The sequence below is a fragment of the Hypanus sabinus genome, chromosome 9 (assembly GCF_030144855.1).
Source record: "Hypanus sabinus isolate sHypSab1 chromosome 9, sHypSab1.hap1, whole genome shotgun sequence".
Taxonomy (NCBI): Eukaryota; Metazoa; Chordata; class Chondrichthyes; order Myliobatiformes; family Dasyatidae; genus Hypanus; species Hypanus sabinus.
The window spans coordinates 95117275-95143373 of NC_082714.1; the positions used below are offsets into that span (position 1 = coordinate 95117275).

The 26099-nt window shown below is 54.5% G+C and overlaps 2 protein-coding genes across 3 annotated transcripts in view; one reads left to right on the forward strand and one right to left on the reverse strand.

Annotated features, from left to right (window-relative positions):
- LOC132400091 (high affinity nerve growth factor receptor-like) overlaps nucleotides 1-17622 on the forward strand; it is a 49460-nt gene extending 31838 nt beyond the window's left edge. The window contains exons 12-15 of the mRNA XM_059981168.1: nucleotides 7528-7700; nucleotides 10703-10943; nucleotides 13151-13309; nucleotides 17437-17622. Coding sequence (XP_059837151.1) covers nucleotides 7528-7700; nucleotides 10703-10943; nucleotides 13151-13309; nucleotides 17437-17622 — 759 coding nt within the window. The remainder of the gene's footprint in view (nucleotides 1-7527; nucleotides 7701-10702; nucleotides 10944-13150; nucleotides 13310-17436) is intronic.
- A 7374-nt stretch (nucleotides 17623-24996) lies between these two features.
- Nucleotides 24997-26099, reverse strand: part of LOC132399649 (insulin receptor-related protein-like) — a 34280-nt gene continuing 33177 nt past the window's right edge. For both annotated transcript variants that reach the window (XM_059980246.1, XM_059980245.1), the window contains exon 21: nucleotides 24997-25625. In XM_059980246.1, the coding sequence (XP_059836229.1) occupies nucleotides 25301-25625 (325 nt within the window). In that variant the 3' untranslated portion in view covers nucleotides 24997-25300. The remainder of the gene's footprint in view (nucleotides 25626-26099) is intronic.

Here is a 26099-nt window from a genome sequence, read left to right on the forward strand (position 1 = left end):
TCTCTCTCACCGTGTCTCTCTCTCACCGTGTCTCTCTCTCTCACCGTGTCTCTCTCTCTCACCGTGTCTCTCTCTCTCAACGTGTCTCTCTCTCTCACTGTGTCTCTCTCACTCACTGTGTCTCTCCCTCTCACCGTGTCTCTCTCACCGTGTCTCTCCCTCTCACCGTGTCTCACTCTCTCTCAACGTGTCTCTCTCTCTCACCGTGTCTCTCCCTCTCACCGTGTCTCTCTCTCTCTCACCGTGTCTCTCTCTCTCACCGTGTCTCTCCCTCTCACCGTGTCTCTCCCTCTCACCGTGTCTCTCTCTCTCACCGTGTCTCTCTCTCTCACCGTGTCTCACTCTCTCTCACCGTGTCTCTCTCTCTCAACGTGTCTCTCTCACCATGTCTCTCTCTCACCGTGTCTCTCTCTCTCACCGTGTCTCACTCACCATGTCTCTCTCTCTCACCGTGTCTCACTCTCTCTCAACGTGTCTCTCCCTCTCACCGTGTCTCTCCCTCTCACCGTGTCTCTCCCTCTCACCGTGTCTCTCCCTCTCACCGTGTCTCTCTCTCTCACCGTGTCTCTCTCTCTCACCGTGTCTCACTCTCTCTCACCGTGTCTCTCTCTCTCAACGTGTCTCTCTCACCATGTCTCTCTCTCACCGTGTCTCTCTCTCTCACCGTGTCTCTCTCACCGTGTCTCTCTCTCTCACCGTGTCTCTCTCTCTCACCGTGTCTCTCTCTCTCACCGTGTCTCTCTCTCTCACCGTGTCTCTCTCTCTCACCGTGTCTCTCTCTCTCACCGTGTCTCTCTCTCTCAACGTGTCTCTCTCACCATGTCTCTCTCTCACCGTGTCTCTCTCTCTCACCGTGTCTCTCTCACCGTGTCTCTCTCTCTCACCGTGTCTCTCTCTCTCACCGTGTCTCTCTCTCACCGTGTCTCTCTCTCTCACCGTGTCTCTCTCTCTCACCGTCTCTCTCTCTCTCAACGTGTCTCTCTCTCTCACCGTGTCTCTCTCTCTCACCGTGTCTCACTCACCATGTCTCTCTCTCTCACCGTGTCTCTCTCTCTCACCGTGTCTCTCTCTCACCGTGTCTCTCTCTCTCAACGTGTCTCTCTCTCACCGTGTCTCTCTCTCTCACCGTGTCTCTCTCTCTCACCGTCTCTCTCTCTCTCAACGTGTCTCTCTCTCTCACCGTGTCTCTCTCTCTCACCGTGTCTCACTCACCATGTCTCTCTCTCTCACCGTGTCTCTCTCTCTCACCGTGTCTCTCTCTCACCGTGTCTCTCTCTCTCAACGTGTCTCTCTCTCTCACCGTGTCTCTCTCTCACCGTGTCTCTCTCTCTCACCGTCTCTCTCTCTCTCAACGTGTCTCTCTCTCTCACCGTGTCTCTCTCTCTCACCGTGTCTCACTCACCATGTCTCTCTCTCTCACCGTGTCTCTCTCTCTCAACGTGTCTCTCTCTCTCTCAACGTGTCTCTCCCTCTCACCGTGTCTCTCTCTCTCACCGTGTCTCTCTCTCTCACCGTGTCTCTCTCTCTCACCGTCTCTCTCTCTCTCACCGTGTCTCTCTCTCTCACCGTCTCTCTCTCTCTCAACGTGTCTCTCTCTCTCTCAACGTGTCTCTCCCTCTCACCGTGTCTCTCCCTCTCACCGTGTCTCTCTCTCTCACCGTGTCTCTCTCTCTCACCGTCTCTCTCTCTCTCACCGTGTCTCTCTCTCTCACCGTCTCTCTCTCTCTCAACGTGTCTCTCTCTCTCACCGTGTCTCTCTCTCACCGTGTCTCTCTCTCACCGTGTCTCTCTCTCTCACCGTGTCTCTCTCTCACCGTGTCTCTCTCTCTCACCGTGTCTCTCTCTCTCACCGTCTCTCTCTCTCTCACCGTGTCTCTCTCTCTCACCGTGTCTCTCTCTCTCAACGTGTCTCTCTCTCTCACCGTCTCTCTCTCTCTCAACGTGTCTCTCTCTCTCACCGTGTCTCTCTCTCACCGTGTCTCTCTCTCACCGTGTCTCTCTCTCTCACCGTGTCTCTCTCTCACCGTGTCTCTCCCTCTCACCGTGTCTCTCTCTCTCAACGTGTCTCTCTCTCTCACCGTCTCTCTCTCTCTCAACGTGTCTCTCTCTCTCACCGTGTCTCTCTCTCACCGTGTCTCTCTCTCACCGTGTCTCTCTCTCTCACCGTGTCTCTCTCTCTCTCAACGTGTCTCTCTCTCTCACCGTGTCTCTCTCTCTCACCGTGTCTCTCTCTCTCACCGTGTCTCTCTCTCTCTCAACGTGTCTCTCTCTCTCACCGTGTCTCTCTCTCTCACCGTGTCTCTCTCACCGTGTCTCTCTCACCGTGTCTCTCTCTCTCACCGTGTCTCTCTCTCTCAACGTGTCTCTCTCACCGTGTCTCTCTCTCTCACCGTGTCTCTCTCTCTCTCAACGTGTCTCTCTCTCTCACCGTGTCTCTCTCACCGTGTCTCTCTCTCTCACCGTGTCTCTCTCTCTCACCGTGTCTCTCTCTCTCACCGTGTCTCTCTCTCTCACCGTGTCTCACTCTCACCGTGTCTCTCTCTCTCACCGTGTCTCTCTCTCTCACCGTGTCTCTCTCTCTCACTGTGTGACTCTCTCTCACCGTGTCTCTCTCTCTCACCGTGTCTCTCTCTCTCACCGTGTCTCTCTCTCACCGTGTCTCTCTCTCTCAACGTGTCTCTCTCTCACCCTGTCTCTCTCTCTCACCGTGTCTCTCTCTCTCACCGTGTCTCTCTCTCTCACCGTGTCTCTCTCTCTCACCGTGTCTCTCTCTCTCACCGTGTCTCTCTCTCACCGTGTCTCTCTCTCTCTCACCGTCTCTCTCTCTCTCACCGTGTCTCTCTCTCTCACCGTGTCTCTCTCTCTCACCGTGTCTCTCTCTCTCACCGTGTCTCTCTCTCTCACCGTGTCTCTCTCTCACCGTGTCTCTCTCTCTCAACGTGTCTCTCTCACCGTGTCTCTCTCTCTCACCGTGTCTCTCTCTCTCTCACCGTGTCTCTCTCTCTCACCGTGTCTCTCTCTCTCAACGTGTCTCTCTCACCGTGTCTCTCTCTCTCACCGTCTCTCTCTCTCTCACCGTGTCTCTCTCTCTCACCGTGTCTCTCTCTCTCACCGTGTCTCTCTCTCTCACCGTGTCTCTCTCACCGTGTCTCTCTCTCTCACCGTGTCTCTCTCACCGTGACTCTCTCTCTCACCGTGTCTCTCTCTCTCACCGTGTCTCTCTCACCGTGACTCTCTCACCGTGACTCTCTCTCTCACCGTCTCTCTCTCTCTCACCGTGTCTCTCTCTCTCACCGTGTCTCTCTCTCTCACCGTGTCTCTCTCTCACCGTGTCTCTCTCACCGTGTCTCTCTCTCTCACCGTCTCTCTCTCTCTCAACGTGTCTCTCTCACCGTGTCTCTCTCTCTCACCGTGTCTCTCTCTCTCACCGTGTCTCTCCCTCTCACCGTGTCTCTCCCTCTCACCGTGTCTCTCTCTCTCACCGTGTCTCTCTCTCTCACCGTGTCTCTCTCTCCCTCAACGTGTCTCTCTCTCTCAACGTGTCTCTCTCTCACCGTGTCTCTCTCTCTCACCGTGTCTCTCTCTCTCACCGTGTCTCTCCCTCTCACCGTGTCTCTCTCTCTCACCGTGTCTCTCCCTCTCACCGTGTCTCTCTCACTCACTGTGTCTCTCTCTCTCACCGTGTCTCTCCCTCTCACCGTGTCTCTCTCTCTCACCGTGTCTCTCTCTCTCACCGTGTCTCTCCCTCTCACCGTGTCTCTCTCTCTCACCGTGTCTCTCTCTCTCACCGTGTCTCTCTCTCTCACCGTGTCTCTCTCTCTCACCGTGTCTCTCTCTCTCACCGTGTCTCTCTCTCTCACCGTGTCTCTCTCACCGTGTCTCTCTCTCTCACCGTGTCTCTCTCACTCACTGTCACACACTCTCTCTCTCCATCTCTTTCTCTCTCTCACTGTATCTCTCTCCCTCTCACCGTGTCTCACTCTGTCTCTCTCACCATCTCACCCTTTCTTGCCGTCACGCCCTCTCCCTCTCACTGTGTCTCTCTCTCCCACCATGTCTCTCTCTCTCACTTTCACACCCTCTCTCACCGTGACTCTCTCTCTCACCGTGTCTCACTCTCTCTCTCACTGTCACACCCTCTCTCTCACCGTGTCTCTCTCTCTCACCGTGTCTCTCTCTCCCTCAACGTGTCTCTCTCTCTCAACGTGTCTCTCTCTCACCGTGTCTCTCTCTCTCACCGTGTCTCTCTCTCTCACCGTGTCTCTCCCTCTCACCGTGTCTCTCTCTCTCACCGTGTCTCTCCCTCTCACCGTGTCTCTCTCTCTCACTGTCACACCCTCTCTCACCGTGTCTCTCTCTCTCACAGTGTCTCACTCTCTCTCTCACTGTCACACCCTCTCTCTCACCATGTCTCTCTCTCTCACCGTGTCTCACTCTCTCTCTCACTGTCACACCCTCTCTCTCACCATGTCTCTCTCTCTCACCGTGTCTCACTCTCTCTCTCACTGTCACACCCTCTCTCTCACCGTGTCTCACTCTCTCTCTCACTGTCACACCCTCTCTCTCACCATGTCTCTCTCTCTCACCGTGTCTCTCTCTCACTGTCACACCCTCTCTCTCACCGTGTCTCACTCTCTCTCTCACTGTCACACCCTCTCTCTTTCACCATGTCTCACCCCCCTCACTCTGTGTCTCGCCGTCACTCTCATTGTTTGCCCACCTGTGCCGTGTCACGGTGTTCGGTAAATGGAGTGATGGACTGCCCTGCACCACATCCCAGTGCCCGGGGTGACGGACTGCCCTGCACCACATCCCAGTGCCCGGGGTGACAGACTGCCCTGTACCTTACCCCCATGCCCGGGATGACGGACTGCCCTGTACCATACCCCCGTGCCCGGGATGACGGACTGTCCTGTACCATACCCCCGTGCCCACAGTGACAGACTGCCCTGTACCATACCCCAGTGCCCAGGATGACAGACTGCCCTGTACCATACCCCCGTGCCCGGGATGACGGACTGCCCTGTACCATACCCCCGTGCCCAGGGTGACGGACTGCCCTGTACCATACCCCCGTGCCCAAGGTGACGGACTGTCCTGTACCATACCCCCGTGCCCGGGGTGACGGACTGCCCTGTACCACACCCCCGTGCCCAGGGTGACGGACTGCCCTGTACCATACCCCCGTGCCCAGGATGACGGACTGCCCTGTACCACACCCCCGTGCCCAGGGTGACGGACTGCCCTGTACCACACCCCCGTGGACTGTCCTGTACCTTACCCCAGTGCCCGGGGTGACGGACTGTCCTGTACCATACCCCCTTGCCCGGGATGACGGACTGTCCTGTACCATACCCCCTTGCCCGGGATGACAGACTGTCCTGTACCATACCCCCGTGCCCAGGGTGACGGACTGCCCTGTACCACACCCCCGTGGACTGTCCTGTACCTTACCCCTGTGCCCGGGGTGACGAACTGCCCTGTACCATACCCCCTTGCCCGGGATGACAGACTGCCCTGTATCATACCCCCTTGCCCGGGATGACGGACTGTCCTGTACCTTACCCCTGTGCCCGGGGTGACGGACTGCCCTGTACCACACCCCCGTGCCCAGGGTGACGGACTGTCCTGTACCATACCCCCTTGCCCGGGGTGACGGACTGCCCTGTACCACACCCCCGTGCCCGGGGTGACGGACTGTCCTGTACCATACCCCCTTGCCCGGGATGACAGACTGTCCTGTACCATACCCCTGTGCCCGGGGTGACGGACTGCCCTGTACCATACCCCCTTGCCCGGGATGACGGACTGCCCTGTATCATACCCCCTTGCCCGGGATGACGGACTGTCCTGTACCTTACCCCTGTGCCCGGGGTGACGGACTGCCCTGTACCACACCCCCGTGCCCGGGGTGACGGACTGTCCTGTACCATACCCCCTTGCCCGGGATGACAGACTGTCCTGTACCATACCCCCTTGCCCGGGATGACGGACTGTCCTGTACCTTACCCCAGTGCCCGGGATGACGGACTGCCCTGTATCATACCCCCTTGCCCGGGATGACGGACTGTCCTGTACCTTACCCCTGTGCCCGGGGTGACGGACTGCCCTGTATCATACCCCCGTGCCCGGGGTGACGGACTGTCCTGTACCTTACCCCTGTGCCCGGGGTGACGGACTGCCCTGTACCACACCCCCGTGCCCGGGGTGACGGACTGTCCTGTACCACACCCCCGTGCCCGGGGTGACGGACTGTCCTGTACCACACCCCCGTGCCCACAGTGACAGACTGCCCTGTACCATACCCCCTTGCCCGGGGTGACGGACTGCCCTGTACCACACCCCCGTGCCCGGGGTGACGGACTGTCCTGTACCATACCCCCTTGCCCGGGGTGACGGACTGCCCTGTACCATACCCCCTTGCCCGGGATGACAGACTGTCCTGTACCATACCCCTGTGCCCGGGGTGACGGACTGCCCTGTACCATACCCCCTTGCCCGGGATGACGGACTGCCCTGTATCATACCCCCTTGCCCGGGATGACGGACTGTCCTGTACCTTACCCCTGTGCCCGGGGTGACGGACTGCCCTGTACCACACCCCCGTGCCCGGGGTGACGGACTGTCCTGTACCATACCCCCTTGCCCGGGATGACAGACTGTCCTGTACCATACCCCCTTGCCCGGGATGACGGACTGTCCTGTACCTTACCCCAGTGCCCGGGATGACGGACTGCCCTGTATCATACCCCCTTGCCCGGGATGACGGACTGTCCTGTACCTTACCCCTGTGCCCGGGGTGACGGACTGCCCTGTATCATACCCCCGTGCCCGGGGTGACGGACTGTCCTGTACCTTACCCCTGTGCCCGGGGTGACGGACTGCCCTGTACCACACCCCCGTGCCCGGGGTGACGGACTGTCCTGTACCATACCCCCTTGCCCGGGATGACAGACTGTCCTGTACCATACCCCTGTGCCCGGGGTGACGGACTGCCCTGTACCATACCCCCGTGCCCGGGATGACGGATTGTCCTGTACCTTACCCCTGTGCCCGGGGTGACGGACTGCCCTGTACCATACCCCCTTGCCCGGGATGACGGACTGCCCTGTACCATACCCCCGTGCCCAGTGTGACGGACTGCCCTGTACCATACCCCCATGCCCAGTGTGACGGACTGCCCTGTACCATACCCCCATGCCCAGTGTGACGGACTGCCCTGTACCATACCCCCGTGCCCGGCATGACGGACTGCCCTGTACCATACCCCCATGCCCGGCGTGACGGACTGTCCTGTACCATACCCCAGTGCCCGGCGTGACGGACTGTCCTGTACCATACCCCAGTGCCCGGGGTGACGGACTGCCCTGTACCATACCCCCGTGCCCGGGGTGACGGACTGCCCTGTATCATACCCCCGTGCCCGGGGTGACGGACTGTCCTGTACCTTACCCCAGTGCCCGGGGTGACGGACTGCCCTGTACCATACCCCCGTGCCCGGGGTGACGCACTGCCCTGTGCCTGCAGGCTCTGAAGGAGGCAACGGAGAGCGCACGGACAGACTTCCAGCGAGAGGCCGAGCTGCTGACCTTCCTGCAGCACCAGCACGTCGTCACCTTCCATGGGGTATGCACGCAGGGAGAGCCCCTCCTCATGGTCTTCGAGTACATGAAGCATGGAGATCTCAACCGATTCTTGCGGTAAGCATACCCACCTCCGGGTCAGGGATAGACTGACAATAACAGAGAGACGGAGGCAGACGGAGATGGCACAGAACTCATAGACAGGTAGAGACAGACATTACAGGCAGGCAAAAGATAGGCGGACATTCAGGGGCAGACTGACAGATACATGTGAGACAGGCAGGTCAGACATACATACAGACAAAGACAGGCTGAAGAACAGAGAGAGACTGAGGGCCCACCCCGATCACCTTGGGGAGGTGCTGGGGGATTGGGGGGTACTGCCTCATCGATCCGCCCCAGTCCATGTGGCTGAGGACTGTTCCAGGATTTGGATTCGTGCGAAGGCTTGGTGATTCTCGCAAAGCAAAGGTGATCCGGAGAGGAACCTGTGTTCCCTGATCTTGCGTAGATAGGAGAAGGTGCGGGTTGGCGAGGAGCTGTCAGAATAGTCCAGCTGAGAAACCACAGGGCGTTGTGTAGACGGTGTACACTGCGGCCACTGTGATGGGGGGGCGGGAATGCTCATGAGTGGTGGGTGGGCTGCTCTGCCCCAGACGGTGGGAGAGTTTTTGAAGCCATACTTTCCCCAGGGAAGTGGGGAGTGTCCCCTTCCAGCCCTGCTTTGCTGAGAGGCCCTAGGACCTTGGGCTGGCAGCATGAGTCACCCACCACAGGATCCCCAGATGGGAGGTTGAGAAGAAGGGAGAGGGGCTTAGGGAGGGGACAGGACACATACAAGTGGGAGAGATCGGGAGAGCAGAGGGGTACTAAAGAGGGGCACCATGATAGCGTAGTGGTTAGTGTGACACTATTACAGCCCGGGGTATTGGAGTTCGGAGTTCAGTTCCACCTCTGTAAGCAAGTTTGTGAAGTTCCTTTCCATGTGCGTGTGAGTTTCCTCCAGGTGCTACTGTTTCCTCCCACAGTCCAGAGATGTACCGGTCAGTGGGTTAATTGTTCATTGGAGGCTGTTCTTTGATTAGGCTTGGGTTGGAGGGCAGCACAGCTCATTGGGCTGGAAGGGCCTGTTCTGTGTGTCTAAATGAAGAAAGGGTGAGGGGCGTTGACAGTGTGGATGGTGGGAAATGCTTCTCCAAGAGCAAACTGCAGTCACGAGTTTAGATTGAATGGTTGAAGGTCAGAGGGGTTCAAGAGGTTGTCCTCTCTCAGGGAGGCAGGAGTGGAATGGGGGTTAAGATCTGGAATACACTGCCCAAGGTGGTGTTAGAGGCAGAGACTCACATCATTGAAGAGTTATTGGTATTTATTTATCATTGTCACCTGTACAGTGTATTGCATGTTGTTCATACAGGTCAAATCATTAGATAGTGCACTGAGGCAGAACGAGGAAAGCAATTACAAAGCAGAATCAAGTGCAATGCAGGTAAACCATAGAGAGCAGGATGATAACCAGGTAAACTGTGTGGCCAAGAGCCCATCTTATCCTACAAGAGGCCCATTCAATAGTCTTACAACAGCAGGATGGAAGCTATCCTCAATCCTGTGGGATGTTCCCTCTGCCGATTGAGAAGGTTGAAGAAAGATCATACAGAGAGGGTGGGGTCTTTGATTAGGCTGGCTGTTTTACTGACGCAACCAGGTGTAGCCGGGTGCATGGAGGGGAGGCTGGTTCCGGTGACGTGCTGAGCCGTGTCCACAGTTCTTTGGGATGTTCGAGGCAGAGAAGAGTACGGACCGAGTTGTAGTCGATGGGATCAGTAGAGGTGGGTAGTGATGACTGACATGGGCTCTAAAGGACAAAGGGCCTGTTTCTGTGACTCTCTGGGGCCATAAACACTGGGATAAGTCCTGAAATACAGAACATGGGGAGAGCATTTCAATTGGGACAGCGTGTCTGGGTAACTCAGCTGACTAACAGCCTGTCCCCTCGAGCCTGTAATTAGGGTGAGACAGCACAGACAGGACAGCCCCCTCCTGTCCAGCCATCAGGGACACCAACTGAGAGAGCTGTCAGAGGGGATTCAGACTGGGGAGCGAGACTATACAGCAATAAACATGAAGTTTGAGGGGGCCCCCAGGGACGGCAGCTGCAGAAACTCTAGGCCTGATGCCAGGCTCCGCACGAGACAAGACGTCCGTCTGGCAGACTGCATTAGGGCAGGCTTCCATTGTACAGTGCCCACAGCAACAAACAAACATGCTCAAAACAGCAAACACACAAGGCAACATCAAACACAGCAGCAACAGGTTCCAATGTTAACAATGAAAGCTTTGTTACTTAAATCTTCATAGCTACCCACACTTTCCCTGATGTGTTGGGAACATCCACCAGTGCTGGAGAGTCACAGAGGGCAGTGCCCCGTCCCCAGGACATTCTAGCAGGTGGAGGGGATATTCTGGAGGGAGGGGTGTGGGGTCCAGATGAGGTTACAGAGACAGGGACGGGTTTAGTTGCCAGATGGGTTTACAGTGTCACAGAGATAGAGGGAGGATGGGTAGATTGGGGAGCAATTATGGGGATAGGGAAGGTGTTATGAAGGGGCAGCTTTATGGGGAAGGGGAGGGGCTCACATAGAGCTGATGAGGCTCTCTGGGAGGGGATGGAGGATGGAGAGGGGTCCCTAGGTTTGGATGTGCAGTTATGATGGTAAAGGGTCATGAGAATGAATAAAACATATCGTAGTTGTGATGAGGAAGGGGGCTTCATTTTGTTTAATTTATTTAGAGATACAGTGCGGAACAGACCAACAACCTGTGTTGCCCAGCAACCCACAGATTTAACACTAGCCTAATCGCGGGACAACTTACAATGACAAATTAACCAACTAATAGGTACGTCTTTGGAGTGCGGGAGAAAACCGGAGCACCCGGAGGAAACCCGTGTGGTCTTGGGGAAAATGTACAGACGACGCCAGAATTGTTCTCTGAATTCTGAAGCCCCAAGCTGTGGTAACCACAGTGGCCCTCATGATGGTGAACGGGTTACGGGATGAGTTTGAGTGCAAACCCTGGGGAATATGGGCCCCAACCTCACCTGCCTCTCCTACCCTGTGTAGATGCCAGGGTCCCGATGCCCCGATGCTGGGGAGTGGCAGCGAGCAGACTCTGGGACCGTTGAAAATGCCCCAGCTTCTGCACATTGCCCAGCAGATCGCTGCGGGCATGGTTTACCTCGCCTCGCTACACTTCGTCCACCGCGACCTCGCCACCCGCAATTGCCTGGTCGGGGAGGACATGATGGTGAAGATCGGGGACTTCGGCATGTCCCGGGATATCTACAGCACGGACTACTACAGGGTGAGTGTTCCCGGAACGTTCACTCAATTCCCACAGGAACAGCTCCCTTTGACAGAGACACACAAGCCTGAAACCAGAACCCCATTCCTCTCTCCACCGCTGCTGTCTGACCAGCACTTCCTGCTTTATATTTTAGATTTATGATTCTGTTTCTGGCATCTGCAGTTGTTTTTACACAGGCGTCCCTACACTGTCCCATCACACACTCCCGGGGTCAGACACAGAGTGAAGCTCCCTCTACACTGTCCCATCACACACTCCCGGGGTCAGACACAGAGTGAAACTTCCTCCACACCATCCCATCACACACTCCAGGGGTCAGACACAGAGTGAAACTCCCTCTACACTGTCCCATCACACACTCCAGGGGTCAGACACAGAGTGAAACTCCCTCTACACTGTCCCACCACACACTCCAGGGGTCAGACACAGAGTGAAACTCCCTCTACACTGTCCCATCACACACTCCAGGGGTCAGACACAGAGTGAAACTCCCTCTACACTGTCCCATCACACACTCCAGGGGTCAGACACAGAGTGAAACTCCCTCTACACTGTCCCATCACACACTCCCGGGGTCAGACACAGAATGAAACTTCCTCCACACTGTCCCACCATACACTCCAGGGGTCAGACACAGAGTGAAACTCCCTCTACACTGTCCCATCACACACTCCCGGGGTCAGACACAGAGTGAAACTCCCTCCACACTGTCCCACCACACACTCCCGGGGTCAGACACAGAGTGAAACTCCCTCCACACCGTCCCATCACACACTCCCGGGGTCAGACACAGAGTGAAACTTCCTCCACACCATCCCATCACACACTCCAGGGGTCAGACACAGAGTGAAACTCCCTCTACACTGTCCCATCACACACTCCCGGTGTCAGACACAGAGTGAAACTCCCTCTACACTGTCCCACCACACACTCCCGGGGTCAGACACAGAGTGAAACTCCCTCCACACCATCCCACCACACACTCCCGGGGTCAGACACAGAGTGAAACTCCCTCTACACTGTCCCATCACACACTCCCGGGGTCAGACACAGAGTGAAACTCCCTCCACACCATCCCACCACACACTCCCGGGGTCAGACACAGAGTGAAACTCCCTCTACACTGTCCCATCACACACTCCCGGGGTCAGACACAGAGTGAAACTCCCTCTACACTGTCCCATCACACCCTCCCGGGGTCAGACACCGAGTGAAACTCCCTCTACACCATCACACTCCAGGGGTCAGACACAGAGTGAAACTCCCTCCACACTGTCCCACCACACACTCCTGGGGTCAGACAAAGAGTGAAACTCCCTCCACTCCGGCCCACCACACACTTCCGGAGTCAGACAGAGTGAAGCTCCCTCCACTCCGGCCCACCACACACTCCCAGGGTCAGACACAGAGTGAAGCTCCCTCCACTCCGGCCCACCACACACTCCTGGGGTCAGACACAGAGTGAAGCTCCCTCCACACTGTCCCACCACACACTCCTGGGGTCATACACAGAGTGAAGCTCCCTCCACACTGTCCCACCACACACTCCTGGGGTCAGACACAGAGTGAAGCTCCCTGCACACCGTCCCACCACACACTCCCGGGGTCAGACACAGAGTGAAGCTCCCTCCACTCCGGCCCACCACACACTCCTGGGGTCAGACACAGAGTGAAGCTCCCTCCACACCGGCCCACCACACATATCCAGGGTCAGACACAGAGTGAAGCTCCCTCCACACTGTCCCATCACACACTCCCAGGGTCAGACACAGAGTGAAGCTCTCTCCACACCGTCCCATCACACACTCCCGGGGTCAGACACATAGTGAAACTCCCTCCACCCCAGCCCAGCACACATATCCAGGGTCAGACACAGAGTGAAGCTCCCTCCACACCAGCCCACCACACACTCTTGGGGTCAGACACAGAGTGAAGCTCCCTCCACACTGTCCTATCACACGCTCACAGATGGTGTCCAAAATGTATCATCCTGAGGACTCAGCACTGATGTAGGTCCTGAATTGGTGACTGGTGGATGTGGTGTGGTGGTGGTCAGTCGAACTGAGAAACCATCCCCATCCTAGGCCCGGCCTCCTTTACACTGTTATGGGAGTTATGGGAGGTGTGCTGGGTGAGTTAGGAGTGAGGAGGTGTGGGAAATGGGAGGAGGCCTGCTCTCTCACCCTTGACTCTCTCATGGCCAGGTTGGAGGTCGCACCATGCTGCCTATCCGCTGGATGCCCCCCGAGAGCATCATGTACCGCAAGTTCACGGCGGAGAGCGACATCTGGAGCTTCGGTGTGGTCCTGTGGGAGATCTTCACCTACGGCAAGCAGCCTTGGTACCAGCTATCCAACACTGAGGTGGGTCAGTGGGGGCAGCAGGAGTACAGGACACAGAGAAACTATCACAGCACACGAGGTGATGGGAGTGGGTGGCAGAGTTCAAAAGTGTGAAGTGATTCTCTTTAGAAAGACAAATTCGAAGTCAGAATACAGGGTTATTGGCAGGATTTTTGGCAGTGTTGGGGAACGGGGGAATCTTGGGGCTCACATCCATAGATTGCTCAACGTCACCATTGAAAGGATGGTTGGAAACCTGTATGTGTGTTGGCCTTCATTAATCAGGGGATTGAGTTCAAGAAGTAACGTTACTGCTCTATAAAACCCTGGTTAGACCACACTTGGAGTATTGTGTTCAGTTCTGGTCGCCTCATTACAGCAAGGATGTGGAAGCTTTAGAGAGGGTGCAGTGGAGATTTGCCAGGCTGCTGCCTGGACTGGAGGGTGTGGCTTATGAGGAAAGTTTGAGCGAGCTAGGACTTTTCTTCTTGATGCGTAGGAAAGCAAGAGGTGACTTGACAAAGATGTGCAAGTAGGGATAGATCGAGTGGGCAGTCAGAGACTTTTTCCTAGGGCAGAAATGGCTAAAATGAGGGGGCATGATTTTAAGGTAGTTGGAGGAAAGTATAGGAGAGATGTCAGAGGTAGGTTGTTTGCAGAGTGGTGAGTGTGGAACGACCTGCCAGGGACGGTAGTTGAGACAGATACATTAGGGGCATTGAAGAGACTGTTAGGCACATTAATAAAGGGAAAATGGAGGGCTATGAGGGAGGGAGGATTAGATTGATCATGGAGTAGGTTAAAAGGTCAGCACAACATTGTGGACTGAAGGGCCTGTACTGTGCTGTAGTGGTCTGTGTTTTATGTTCAGACCATCAAACACAGACCAGCACAGGAACAGGCCCTTCAGCCCACAATGTTGTGCTAAATGAATCAAATGCCCAACTAAACTAATCCCTTCTGCCTACACGATGTCCCTATTCTTCCATTCTCTGCCTTTCAGTATGATTGAGAGCTTCCTGATGTTTCTGTCGTATTCACCTCCACTGACACCCCAGGCAGCCACATCCCATTCTCGGTGAAAAGTATATACACACATCTCCTTTGAACTTAAATGCATGCCCTCTGATCTCAGACGTTTCAATCCCGGGAATATGCTACCAATGCCTCTCATAACCTTATAAACCTCTAACAGGTCTCCTTTCAGCCTTTGCCACTCCAGAGAAAACACTAATCCAATCACTCATTATAGCACGTGCCCTCTAATCCAGACAACGTCCTGGTGAAACTCTTCTGCACCCTCTCCAAAGCCTCAAAGTCCTTCCTAGGATGGGGCAACCAGTCGTGGATGCAGTACTCCAGTTGCAGCCCAGCCAGAGTTTTATAAAGGTTTAACATAATTTCCTGACTTTTGAACTCGGTGCCATATGCCCTCTTTACCACCCTGTCACCCTGTGTAGCCACTTTCAGAGAGCTATGGACTTGGACCCCAATATCCCTTTGCTTAACAACATGTCTCCTTCTCTCCCTTCAACGTCTTCTACCCCTCTCACTTCACTCCTACTTCTCTTCCCTCTCACTCCTACTTCTCCTCCCCTCACTCCTCTCACATCCCCTCTCCCTCTTCTCACAACCTCTTCTTTCCCCACACTCCCACCTCTTCCTATCCCACCTCATCTCCCCCTACTCTTCCCCTCCCCCTCCTCCCCTTCTGCTCCCCCTCCTTCACTCCATCCCTCCTCCCCTCCCCTCTCCCTCCTGTCTCCCTCCCCCTCGCCATCTTCCTCTTCTCCACTCCCATCCTGCCCCTTCCATCCTCACCCTCCATCCCCTCAACTTCTCCCCCCCTTCCCCTCCCTCCTGCCTCCAACCCTCTTCTCCCCTCATCTTCCCACTCACCTTTGCCTTCCCGTCCCCCCTCCCTCCTCTCCCTCTTCCCCTTCCCTCATCTTCCCTTCCTCCTCCCCCTCACCTTCCTTTCCCCCTCTCCCTCCTGCCTGCCTCCCTCTTCCCCTTCCCCATTCCCTCTCTCCCTCCTACCTCATCCCCCTCTCTCCTCCCTCTCTCTCTCTCTCTCCCTCTTCCCTCCCTCCCACTGTTCCTGTAGGTGGAGGTAGTTGCTGAGGCAGCAGGCAGCCAATCAGAGTGTAACCTGACCCGGTTTGGTGATGGGGAACAGCTCCATTAACTGTTCCTCTCTGCTGCGCTCAGCACAGTTTCAGCTCCCTGCCTTTAATCAGATTTGCAGTCTGTGGATTTAATGTGGCCAGGGGTTTGATCCACTCTCTGCTGATGCAGGATCTTTGGATTCTCGGCACCATCCGGGACAGCACACACCCCTCCCCTCACCCACAGAGGCTGGAGTGCACTATCTACAAACCCACCACAGATACTCGCCTGGGTTACTCTAACAACCCCTCCCCAGTCCGACAAAGAGGTCACCAGAGCACCACCACCCACAGGTTCTCAAATCCTGGAACTGCCCTCCCCCCACTCTCCTGATTAAAGAGTGATCCATCTTGCCTTTGCTGTGTGGAGCCGGGTCTGTGGGATGGGGTTTCTGCACCTTCCACCCCACACCTCTCATTGAGTGACCAGGCCCAATCCCCAATCTGCTACCCTTTTACTTTCAAATCCTACCCCCTGGAGTAGGCTGAGAGAGGGGTGGGGGAGCTGTGTGAGGGGAAGAGCTCTCTCCACATCCCTCATCTCAGCAGCTTCTCTCACTGCCAGTTAATCAGAGACTGCAGCCATCACTGGGAAACGGGGCTCGAGAACTGTGCGGGTCTGTGGAGGTCGAAATTCTGGATGGTAACCCTGATCCACAATGCCGCCCATCCCTCAGCCTCCACAGACCCACTGCCTGACCTGCCGAGTCCCTGCAGCTGGTTTACTCTGTGGCTCAGGGAATCCAATGTGCCATCACAGACTCCCCAGAACCTGCCGGGGAAGTTATTTTCATTTAGAGACGCAGCGCAGTAACAGGCCCTTACACACGTGTGACCAATTATTCGTCGGTACGTCTTTGGAGCGCGGAGGAAACTGGGGCACCTGGAGGAAACCGACATGGTCACAGAGAGAACGTACAAACTCTTTACAGTCAGAGGTGGAATTGAACCCGGGTTTCTGGTGCTGCAATAACACTATGCAAGCCACTATGCTGCTGAGCTGCCAGATGAATCTTCTCTGCGTAAGCATGAGGTTCTGCAGACGCTGGAAATCCAGAGCAGCACACGCAGAGTGCTGGCGGAACCCAGTAGGCCAGGCAGCATCCATGGAGGAGGAAGAACTGCCTCGAGGTAAGATTGTTGCACCTGGAAGAAACCCTGACGGTCACAGGGAGAACATACAAACCATTCACACACGGTGGCGAGAATTGAACCAGGGTGACTGGTGCTACTGTGGGTGTTCGATTACACTACTGTGAGATGTTTGGAGGGTGGGGAGAGATTTGTAGAGGACTCCGTTGGTCAGGATCAACCATGGATGTTGCCTCCTATCTTTTACGCAAGCCAGGGCAGTGTGATATGGAGAGCAAGCTGTTGCCCCTGCAGTAAGCCCCCCCCCCTCCACGCAGCTGATGAATCCAAAGGAACGGCAGAGACCAATGCAGTCTGACACCAGCAGAAGTTTTCAGTCAGCATTGAACCCAACCTAGGACTGGCAGAGGGATTCCACCTCCAGATATTTCCCTGGGGTTAGCTTACCCGTGAGTGGGTATAGCCACAGGGCAGTGGAGGTTTGAGATCAGAGTTTAACCTTCTCCAAGATGAGCAACGGCTGACTGAAATGACTGGTTTTAAGGCATCAGTGGCCTCCCTTTGCCCCTTCTCGTCAGTGGAAAAGATTCCAATGGGCTTAGCAGCTAAACCACGCGTGAAGGCCAGGAGACAGAGTCGAGGCTATTTGAGACACATGCTATTGGGAACGTTTAATAAGTAGTTGGATCCTATCCCCACTACACACCCCTCCCAGCCATGACAACCTTTAGGAGCCTGGGGAGAGTGGAATCCTTTTAGTTGCCGGCATTAATGCCCAATCCCACCAATGCTAGCGGGCCACCGATGGGATGTTGGGACGCTAGGGCAGGGAGGGATGGGCTGAGGAGAGTGGATTCCCAGTTTAACCCTCAGTGTTGTACCCCACAGGCCATCGAGTGCATCACGCAGGGTCGGGTGCTGGAGTGCCCACGTGGCTGCCCCCGGGAGGTTTATGCCATCATGCGGGGCTGCTGGACCAGAGACCCGCAGCAGAGGCTGTCCATCAAGGAGATCTACGAGCACCTGCAGCAGCTGGTCAGGTCGCCGCCACTTTACCTCGACGTGTTGCAGTGAGGTCCGCGGCGGGATCAAGGGGAGGGGATCTGCCTCCCCTCACGCGAGGACTCTGTCGTTGCAGACTGCATGTGGACCTGGACTGTAGATAAGGACGGTTAACGTATGCACCTTGAATATCTCCCCATGAATATCATCGACTCCATAATATCCAAGCCTGTGTCTTCAAGTGGTGCCTGGTACACTGACTGCAGATGGGCGGCGAGACCACCCAGAGGCCCTGTGACTGAGCCGAGTGTTACTTCCTGTTTCTGTTGCATGCACTGAGTGTATTAAAGGTTCTCCCTGCTGCCTGGAGAGTTGTGCCTTCCTGTCTCCCAACATCACTGTTCACTCTTGTCATCAAATACATGAGTGGATCTGATTTGTCAACACCTGAGGAATGCAAAACATCAGCCCCATTGGTGATCTGAACTACTAATAACTGGCCACCTAAGCTTCACCCCATTGGTCAACTGGCAATCTAAAGCTTCACCCCATTGGTCATCTGAACTACCAATCAATCAGCTGATACTTCACCTCATTGGTCAAATGAACTACCAACTGATTGCCTTCAGCTCATTTGGCCATGTTCCACTCGCCAATCCATGACTATCTCCAATTCCAGCCCATTGTCCATCTCCTGTGCCAGCATACTGGCTAATCAGTTGCCTTTCTGAAATGGCAGCCTAACAGAGCCACCAATCAGTTGGCTGGGTGGGATCTGCCAACCAATGTCCCAAGTTTCGGGGTAACCGAACTGGGGTTCATGGTCAGCTGGTGTGGGGAGTCTCCATACCAACATTGCCTTTGGGCATCACAGTGTGGTGGCAGAACTTGGCAGGGCCTTGCAGCCCCATGGGATGTGTTGTCCCGGGGAGATCCACATTCCCAGAGAGGGACTGAGGCAGGATTACGGATGGTGAGGCAGTGAAGTGGTTCACACAGCCTCTCACGCCTCTCGATCAATTCCTCGCACTCGGAGGCTCGCATTAGCTCCCCCGATAAGTGGAGCTGAGGGGCTCCTCTGGGGCTGTTGTAATGGACAGGCAGGTGCAGTCATTAGCATACATTACAGCCTCTTCCCCAGAGCCCAGCCAGCTTTCACTTCGACTCCTGCTCACTGCCCAGACGTAAAAGCTTTGCCGGGTTCGGGAAATGTTGGCGGAAAGTTTGCCTGAGCCTGGACCTCTGCCAGTCTCGGCTGGACTGTTAGCAGAGCCTTCCAGGGAAAGGGTTGGCAGAGGAGGGTATAGGTTGCCACAATCACTACCGCCAGGTTTCAGGACCTGTGTTCTGAACCCCAGTGCAAATGAGATTACAGATTAACTTTATTATTTTTATTCTTATTTTCTTTAGTTATTTGGTTACAGGCCCATCTGGCCCAACAAACCAGTTCTGCCCAATTATACCCAAGTCACCTACGAACCTGATCATTTTTGGAATGTGGGAGGAATCCAGAGCTCCGGGAGGAAACCCGCCCTGCCACAGGCAGAATGTACAAACTCCTTACAGACATCAGCAGAATTGACTGGTGATGCTTAAAGCATTACAGTAACTGCTGTGCTGTTGTGTAATGTAGGTCGGTGGTGTTGGTGTTACTTTGTAGGGAGTGATCAGACCCTGAGCACCACTCCCTGGGAACGATGGTGGGGGATGGGTAGGGGGCTGTTTTGTTTGGAGCAGGGAGGACATCGCCCAGCACCTCACCACCATCTTCCACAAGACCATAAGACATTGAGGCAGAATTAGGCCATTTGGCCCATCATTCCAACTTTCCCTCTCAACCCTACTCTCCTGCTTGGCCTGTACAGTTATCTGAGAGAATGAATTCCACCATCCTCTGGCTAAAGAAATCCCTCCTCATCTGGGCTTTAAAGGGGCATCCTTCTACTGTGCCCTCTGGTCCTAGACCCTCCCACTATTGGAAACATCTTCTCCACATACACTCTATCCAGGCCTTTCACTATTTGACGGGTTTTAATGAGGTTCCTCCCCCACTAATACCTCTAAACTTCGGCGAGTACTGGCCCAGATCATCAAATGCTCCTCATATATTATTCAATTCCTGGGATGATTCACGTGAACCCCTTCTGGACCTTCTTGAATGTCAGAACATCCTTTCTTAAATAAGGAGCCCAAAACTGCTGATAGTCTGAGCACTGGAGAGCCAGAGGGGTACTGACAAGAGGGTCTCACTGACAAGGCATGGGTATCAGGGAACGAGCATTTTTTCACATTTGGGGTAGTTGCTGCATACAGCAGGGAGGAGGATTGGGATGCAGCAGGAGTGGGGAGCCCAGGTGTGGGGAGAAGGAGGGGGAGAAGAGGTGAGGGTGGGGGAGGAGGCTGCTGTCGAGGATAGGGAGCCAAGCTCACAGTAAGATCAATAATATAGAAAGCTGTGAGCAGCGTTTGTTGTTTACACTGTTTGTAAATGGGTATCAGAGTAGAACATCAGTCAAAGCTAAACATTCCCTTGCCAATTCAAATAACCCCTGGCCATTAGCATGTTGTCTGGATAGTGAAATACGCAGCGCCCTGCTCCGCTAGTCTCCCTCTCTCTCATAATGTCTATCCATATATCTCTCTGTATCTCTCTGTCTCCACCTCTCTTCTCTACTGTTTCTCCTTCTGTCAGTCTTGATTACTCAATCTTTATCTCTCTCTCTCTCCCCTACAGTTTTTCTTTCACTGTTCCACTCTTTGTCCCTCTCTCTTTCTCTCTAATTCTGTATCTCTATATCCAACCTTGTTTATCTCTGTATGTCTGCCTCTGCAGCTCTCTCTATCTGTGGCCACCTCTCTCATTCTCTCTCTCACACTCCTTCCAGCATTCAACCTCTCCATCTGCTGTCCACCCCCCCAACACAGACCAACACACACACGAAACACACACCAACACACCCCACACACACACACACACACAGAACACATACCACACACCAACATGCACACACATACCACACACACACAAAACACACACCACACATACAGAACACACACACTACACACACACAAAACACACACCACACACACAGAACACACACCACACACAAAACACACACCAGACACACACACCACCACACACACATCACACCAACATACACACAAACCAACATGCACGCACACACACAAAACACACACCACACACACACACAAAACACACACCACACACACACCATACACACACAACAAACACACGCACACAAGATGCACACACACCAACATGCACACACACACACAAAACACACAACACACACACCACACACACCACACACATGCACCACACATACCAACACACACACAGAGCTATTTTATTTCCCATTCTTCCTGAACTCTATTCTCTTTCTTTTTGACTGATCTCAGTGACTGAGGCTCAGCATTCCTGGGTGGAGACAATCCCTGTGTGTGGGTAGTGGGTGTGTGTGTGTGTGTGTGTGTGTGTGTGTGTGTGTGTGTGTGTGTGTGTGGCTGGGGAGAGGGGATGAATGGATGACTGTGCATGTGACAGGCAGCATAGAAACAGACCTCTCAGCCCCACACGTCCTTGCCGACCCCAGTATCCTTCCTTCCAGTCCCAGCTGCCAACGTTCAATCCATAACCCTGCAAATGCCCCATCCATAGCTATTCAAATGCCTCTTCAATGTTACAACTCTACCCACCTCGACAACCTCCTCTGGCAGTTCATTCCAGATACTCACCACCCTTTGTGCAAAGAAATTGCCTCTGAGATCTCATTTAAATCTCTTCCTACTTAGCTTGTACCTATGCCACCTGACCCTGGAGAAAAACTATGGCCATCCACCTTAGCCATTCCCCTCATGATTTCATAAATGTCTATGAGGTTACCCCTCATTCACTTGCGCTCCAGGGAATAACTCCCTCTAGTCCAGGCAGCATCCTCGCAAATCTCTCCTGCACCTACTCAAGCTTCAGAAAGCCTTTCCTGTAACAGGATGGCAAAGACTATACAATACTCAGCCTGTACAATACTCCCAAACTGTATAATACTCAAACTGTACAGTACTCCAAAGCAGCACAATACTCCAAGTGCAGTCTCCAAAACTGCAAGTGTGTGACAGAGGGTATATATGTAATGTGCGTGTGTATGAGAAAGTGTGAGTGTGTAACAGTGTGTGTGACTGTGTGACAGAGTGAAATTGTGTGGCAGTGAGAGTGTGTGAAAGCGAAAGAGTGAGAGGGTGTAACAGTGTGACTGTAAGAGAGTGTGACAGTGGGTGTGAGAATGTGTGATAGCATGAGAGTGAATGTGTGACAGTGTGAGTGAATGAGAGTGTGAAAGTGTGAGAGACTGAGAGTGCATCACAGTGGAGAGTGTGACAGTGTGAAACTGACTGTGTGGCAGTGTGAGAGAGGGTTGTGACAGTGTAAGGAGTGATTCTGTGAGTGACATTTTTATTATTAATTGAGCTTTCATTTAACTACTTAATACCAGTTACCCAACCTCTGGTATCACCCTGCTTTCTGTGCCCCTGTCTCTCTCCCCCTCTCCATTACTCTCTCTATCTCTCCCTCTCTCTGCCTATCTCCCTCCCTCTATCTCTCCTTCTCTCTACCACACACACTCTCTGCCTAGCTCTCTTCCTCTCTGACACATATATTCTCTCTCTTCATCTCCGCTTCTCTCTGCCACGGACAATCACATGTTCTCTCTGTCTATCTCTAGCAGCCATCTCTCTCTCTCTCTCTCTCTCTCTCTCTCTCTCTCTCTCTCTCTCTCTCTCTCTCTCTCTCTCTCTCTATCTCTCTCTCTCTGCCTTTCCCTCCCCCTATCTCTCTCTCTCTGGTTATCTCTGTCTATCTCTCCCTCTGCTTTTCTCTCTCTCTGCCTGCCTCTCTCTGCCTCTCCCTTTCTCTCTCTCTTGCTCCCCACTCCTCCCTCTCGGCCTCCTCTCTCTCTCTCTCTCTCTCTCTCTCTCTCTCTGTTTCCGCCTACCCTCTCTGATCACCCAAACCAACGAAAGGAGGATTTGTAAGCCATGAATCTGCGTGGGACAGGTGGTCACGGTTACACACAATGTTGTTGGTGGGGGGTGAGGGGTCGACAACCTCTGCATCCTTTGTTGTCATTACAGAGAACACCGGGCACAGACAAGGCCCATGTTGACTGCCCTGTTTGGACCGCTACAGTCCGTGTGAGGAAGGGGCTCCCACAGTGTGGTTGGGGTGAGTGAGATTTCTGGGATTTGGACCCAGCGATGGTAAGGAATGGGCGATACAATTACAAGGCAGGAGAACACGATGAACATAGGAAATTCTGCAGGTGCTGTAGAATCTTCCACAATGAACACAAAACGCAAGAGGTACTCAGCATGTTATCCATTTAAATTCCAATCCCCATTCCCATTCCAACATGTCAGCCTACAGCCTCCTCTGCAGCAAACATGAGGCCACTCTCAGGCTGGAGGAGCAATACCTCATATCCCGTCTCCAACCTGATGGCATGAACATCAAATTCTCTAACTTCTGATAATTTCTCCCCCCCCTTCTGTCTGTTTTACTCATTCGCCGTTCTCACTCCACTCTTACCTCTTTTCAACTCCTCCTCTACACATCCTCCACTTTCTCCCATAGTCTATTCTTCTCTCCCAACAGATTACTTCTCCTCCAGTCTTTTACCTATTATCCCCTCCCCCCCCAGCTTCTCACTACAACTCCATAGGTAATGGTCTTACCTATTACCTGCCAGCTTATCCTCCACCCCTCCTGCGCCCTCTTATTCGGGCCTTTGCCCCTTCCATTCCAGGCCTGATGGAGGGTCCCAGCCCGGAGTGCAATAGTTCATTCCTCTCCACAGATTCTGCCAGGCCTGCTGAGTTCCGAGACACAAGTCATTCCGCAGCTGCTGGAAATCCAGAGCAACACATAAAAACTGCCGGAGGAACTTCATCAAGACTGGAAAGGCGGAAGTATGAAGCCAGAAGGAGAGCTTGGAGGGGGAAACTACAGGTAGTTTGTGTCCTCGGGACTTGAGACTTGCTGTCCTGGTCACGGATGGGAGAAGAGCCTGCTTTGAGCGGAGCACAGTGCAGCCACGGTTCGCTGGTGGTGGAGGGAGAGGGTGTTTCGGAGGAATGACTGGGGCGCAGAGCGAGCAGCTGCTTGGTAGCGGACCAAGCAGCTTATTGAGACGATGGAGCCGCACTTCCACAGGTGAGAGTCGTGTGGGTTTAGAAAGGCTCTGCCTTTTCTTCTGCACCCCGCGTCACTTAGCGGCCGTGATCTGGGACAAGCGCTGAGGACACGGGGTACTTTACCCAGGGGGTCGTGAACGCTGTGTGATCGTAGGTGAAACTCGTCAGTCCTGGGAGATGTGTCCCATTGTCCCGACTCTCCTCACCCATTCCGTCCCACCGTCCCTCACACCATTCCTTCCCCCATCCGTTCCACCCGACATCCCCTCTCCACGGCGGTCAGGAAGCTGCCCGGGCCTGAGTGCTAATGGGACACGGACAACCAGGACCTGCCCCGAAAGCGGCTGCTGGACTGGTGACATAATTCGGGTTACAGCTCTCAGGCAGCGTCAGGGTAGGGGTTGCGATCCAGGCAGAAAACCCCGGGGAGGGGACACCCTCATATTCTTTACCCAGCCCATTGTCAGAGGGACACAGGCTGGACGGAGAGCTCGGCGCTGGGCGACAGATCCCATCCCCGCTCCATCTCCCCCTCTGCAGAACCCCTGGGCTCCTGTTTGGTGATTTGAAAGGGCTGCTCCGAGAGTTCTAGCCGCACTCCAGCCGCATGCTCCTGATGAGTGGGCACCGAGAGCAGAAGCAGGGTGTTTGGGAGCGGGTTGGAGGGTGGGGGGTCAGTCGGTAGAGCTCCTGGGTCAGCTGGGTGGGTGGATGCGCTCCCAGAAGGCCCGGCGTGAAGCCTCCTTTCCGCTCCTTGTCCGACTCTGACCGTGAGTCACACTCATACACAGGGCACGCACGTGTCACACAGAGCTGATACACGTCCCTCACACAAATTACACATTGGTGTCACACACACACATAAACAAAAAAACACCTGGCAGCGCTACAGATGTTTGTCAGCACTGGAAACGTGGTCTGTATCGCCACCCAGTGGTAATTGTTTCACTAACTAAATATCAAGTACTGTACCTTCCCCCATGATGAGTCCATCAACACCGTCTTTCCCGCATCCGTGAAATTTCCTCAGTACTGACCGCCCAGCGTGCCGCTCCCTCACTGCCGTTCCTTCCGCAGTGTGACGCTCCCTCAGTACGCAGTGCGACGTTATCTCAGTATTCTCCCTCCCACAGTGTGACTCTCCCTCAGCACCACTACCTCCCACAGTGCAACGCTCCCTCACTAAGGTCCTTCCTATACAGTGATGTTCCCTCCGTACTGACTCTTCCACGATGTGACACTCACCCGGCCACTGTCCCTCCAACAGTGCGATCTCTCTCCCTCCCTCAGTACCACCCCCCCCCCACCACCTCTCCACAGTACGACGCTTCCTCAATACCGCCACTCCCACAGTCCCGGAGGAACACCCTCATTCTGGAGTGGGTGATGTCCCCTGGATTAAGTCCGAACATGCAACGACATCAGGCTGACTGGAGGAGGAGGTTTATTGGTTGTGTTTGGAGCTTCCAACGAGCGGACAGGGTAACAGAGGCTGCGGAGAGTCCAGAGGCAGCGGAAGTGGGCTGTTCCCGAGCCTGGGCTACAGCGTGCTAGCAGTCTCCGCGCCACCCGCCTTCCCGTTTAGGTGGCAGTAGCCTGGGTGGGGCCCCCGGCTGCGCTCGGCGATGGCGGGAGACTGAGTGAGTGGCGTGCGGGGCCCCGAGGAGCAGGGCGAGGAGCTGGCTCCCGGCAGGAAGCGAGGTGTCCCGCAGCCGCCCGTGTCCCGCAACTGTGCCGAGCCCCTGTGGAAGAACGAGACCTCCCGGAAGTTAGGCCGCATGGCGTCTGTCATCCGCTCCAGGATCTGTACAAAAGTCGGCCGCGACCGCGGGCTCTGCTGCCAACAAAGTTGCATCAGTTCGTGCCTGAGGGTGGAAAGAGGGAGACAGTTCTACTATTGGGACAGGCCCACCATCTCATCACACATACCTGAGATCAAATAGAGAGGGGAACTCCTCTACACTGTCCCTTCACACACTCCCGGGGTCAGACACAGAGTGAAGCTCCCTCCACCCCGTCCCATCACACACTCCTGGGGTCAGAGATTGAGTGAAGAACATTCGGTCCGTTCTGTCTGTGCTGATTCTGATTACAAATTAAACTAAGCCCGTTTGCCTGCACACAGTCTGTATCCATCCATTCCCTGCCGGTTCATATGCCTGTTTAAAAAGTTATTAAATACCCCGATTGTACCTGCATTCACCACCGCCCCTAGCAGAGTCTTCAGGCACCCTCCACTCAATGTGAAAATAAAAAAATAAACTTGACTAGCTTTCCCTTAAACGTCCCACGCAGGAGAAAGAGTAGGTGAGGATGGAGATGTGCTGAAGAAGGAGAAG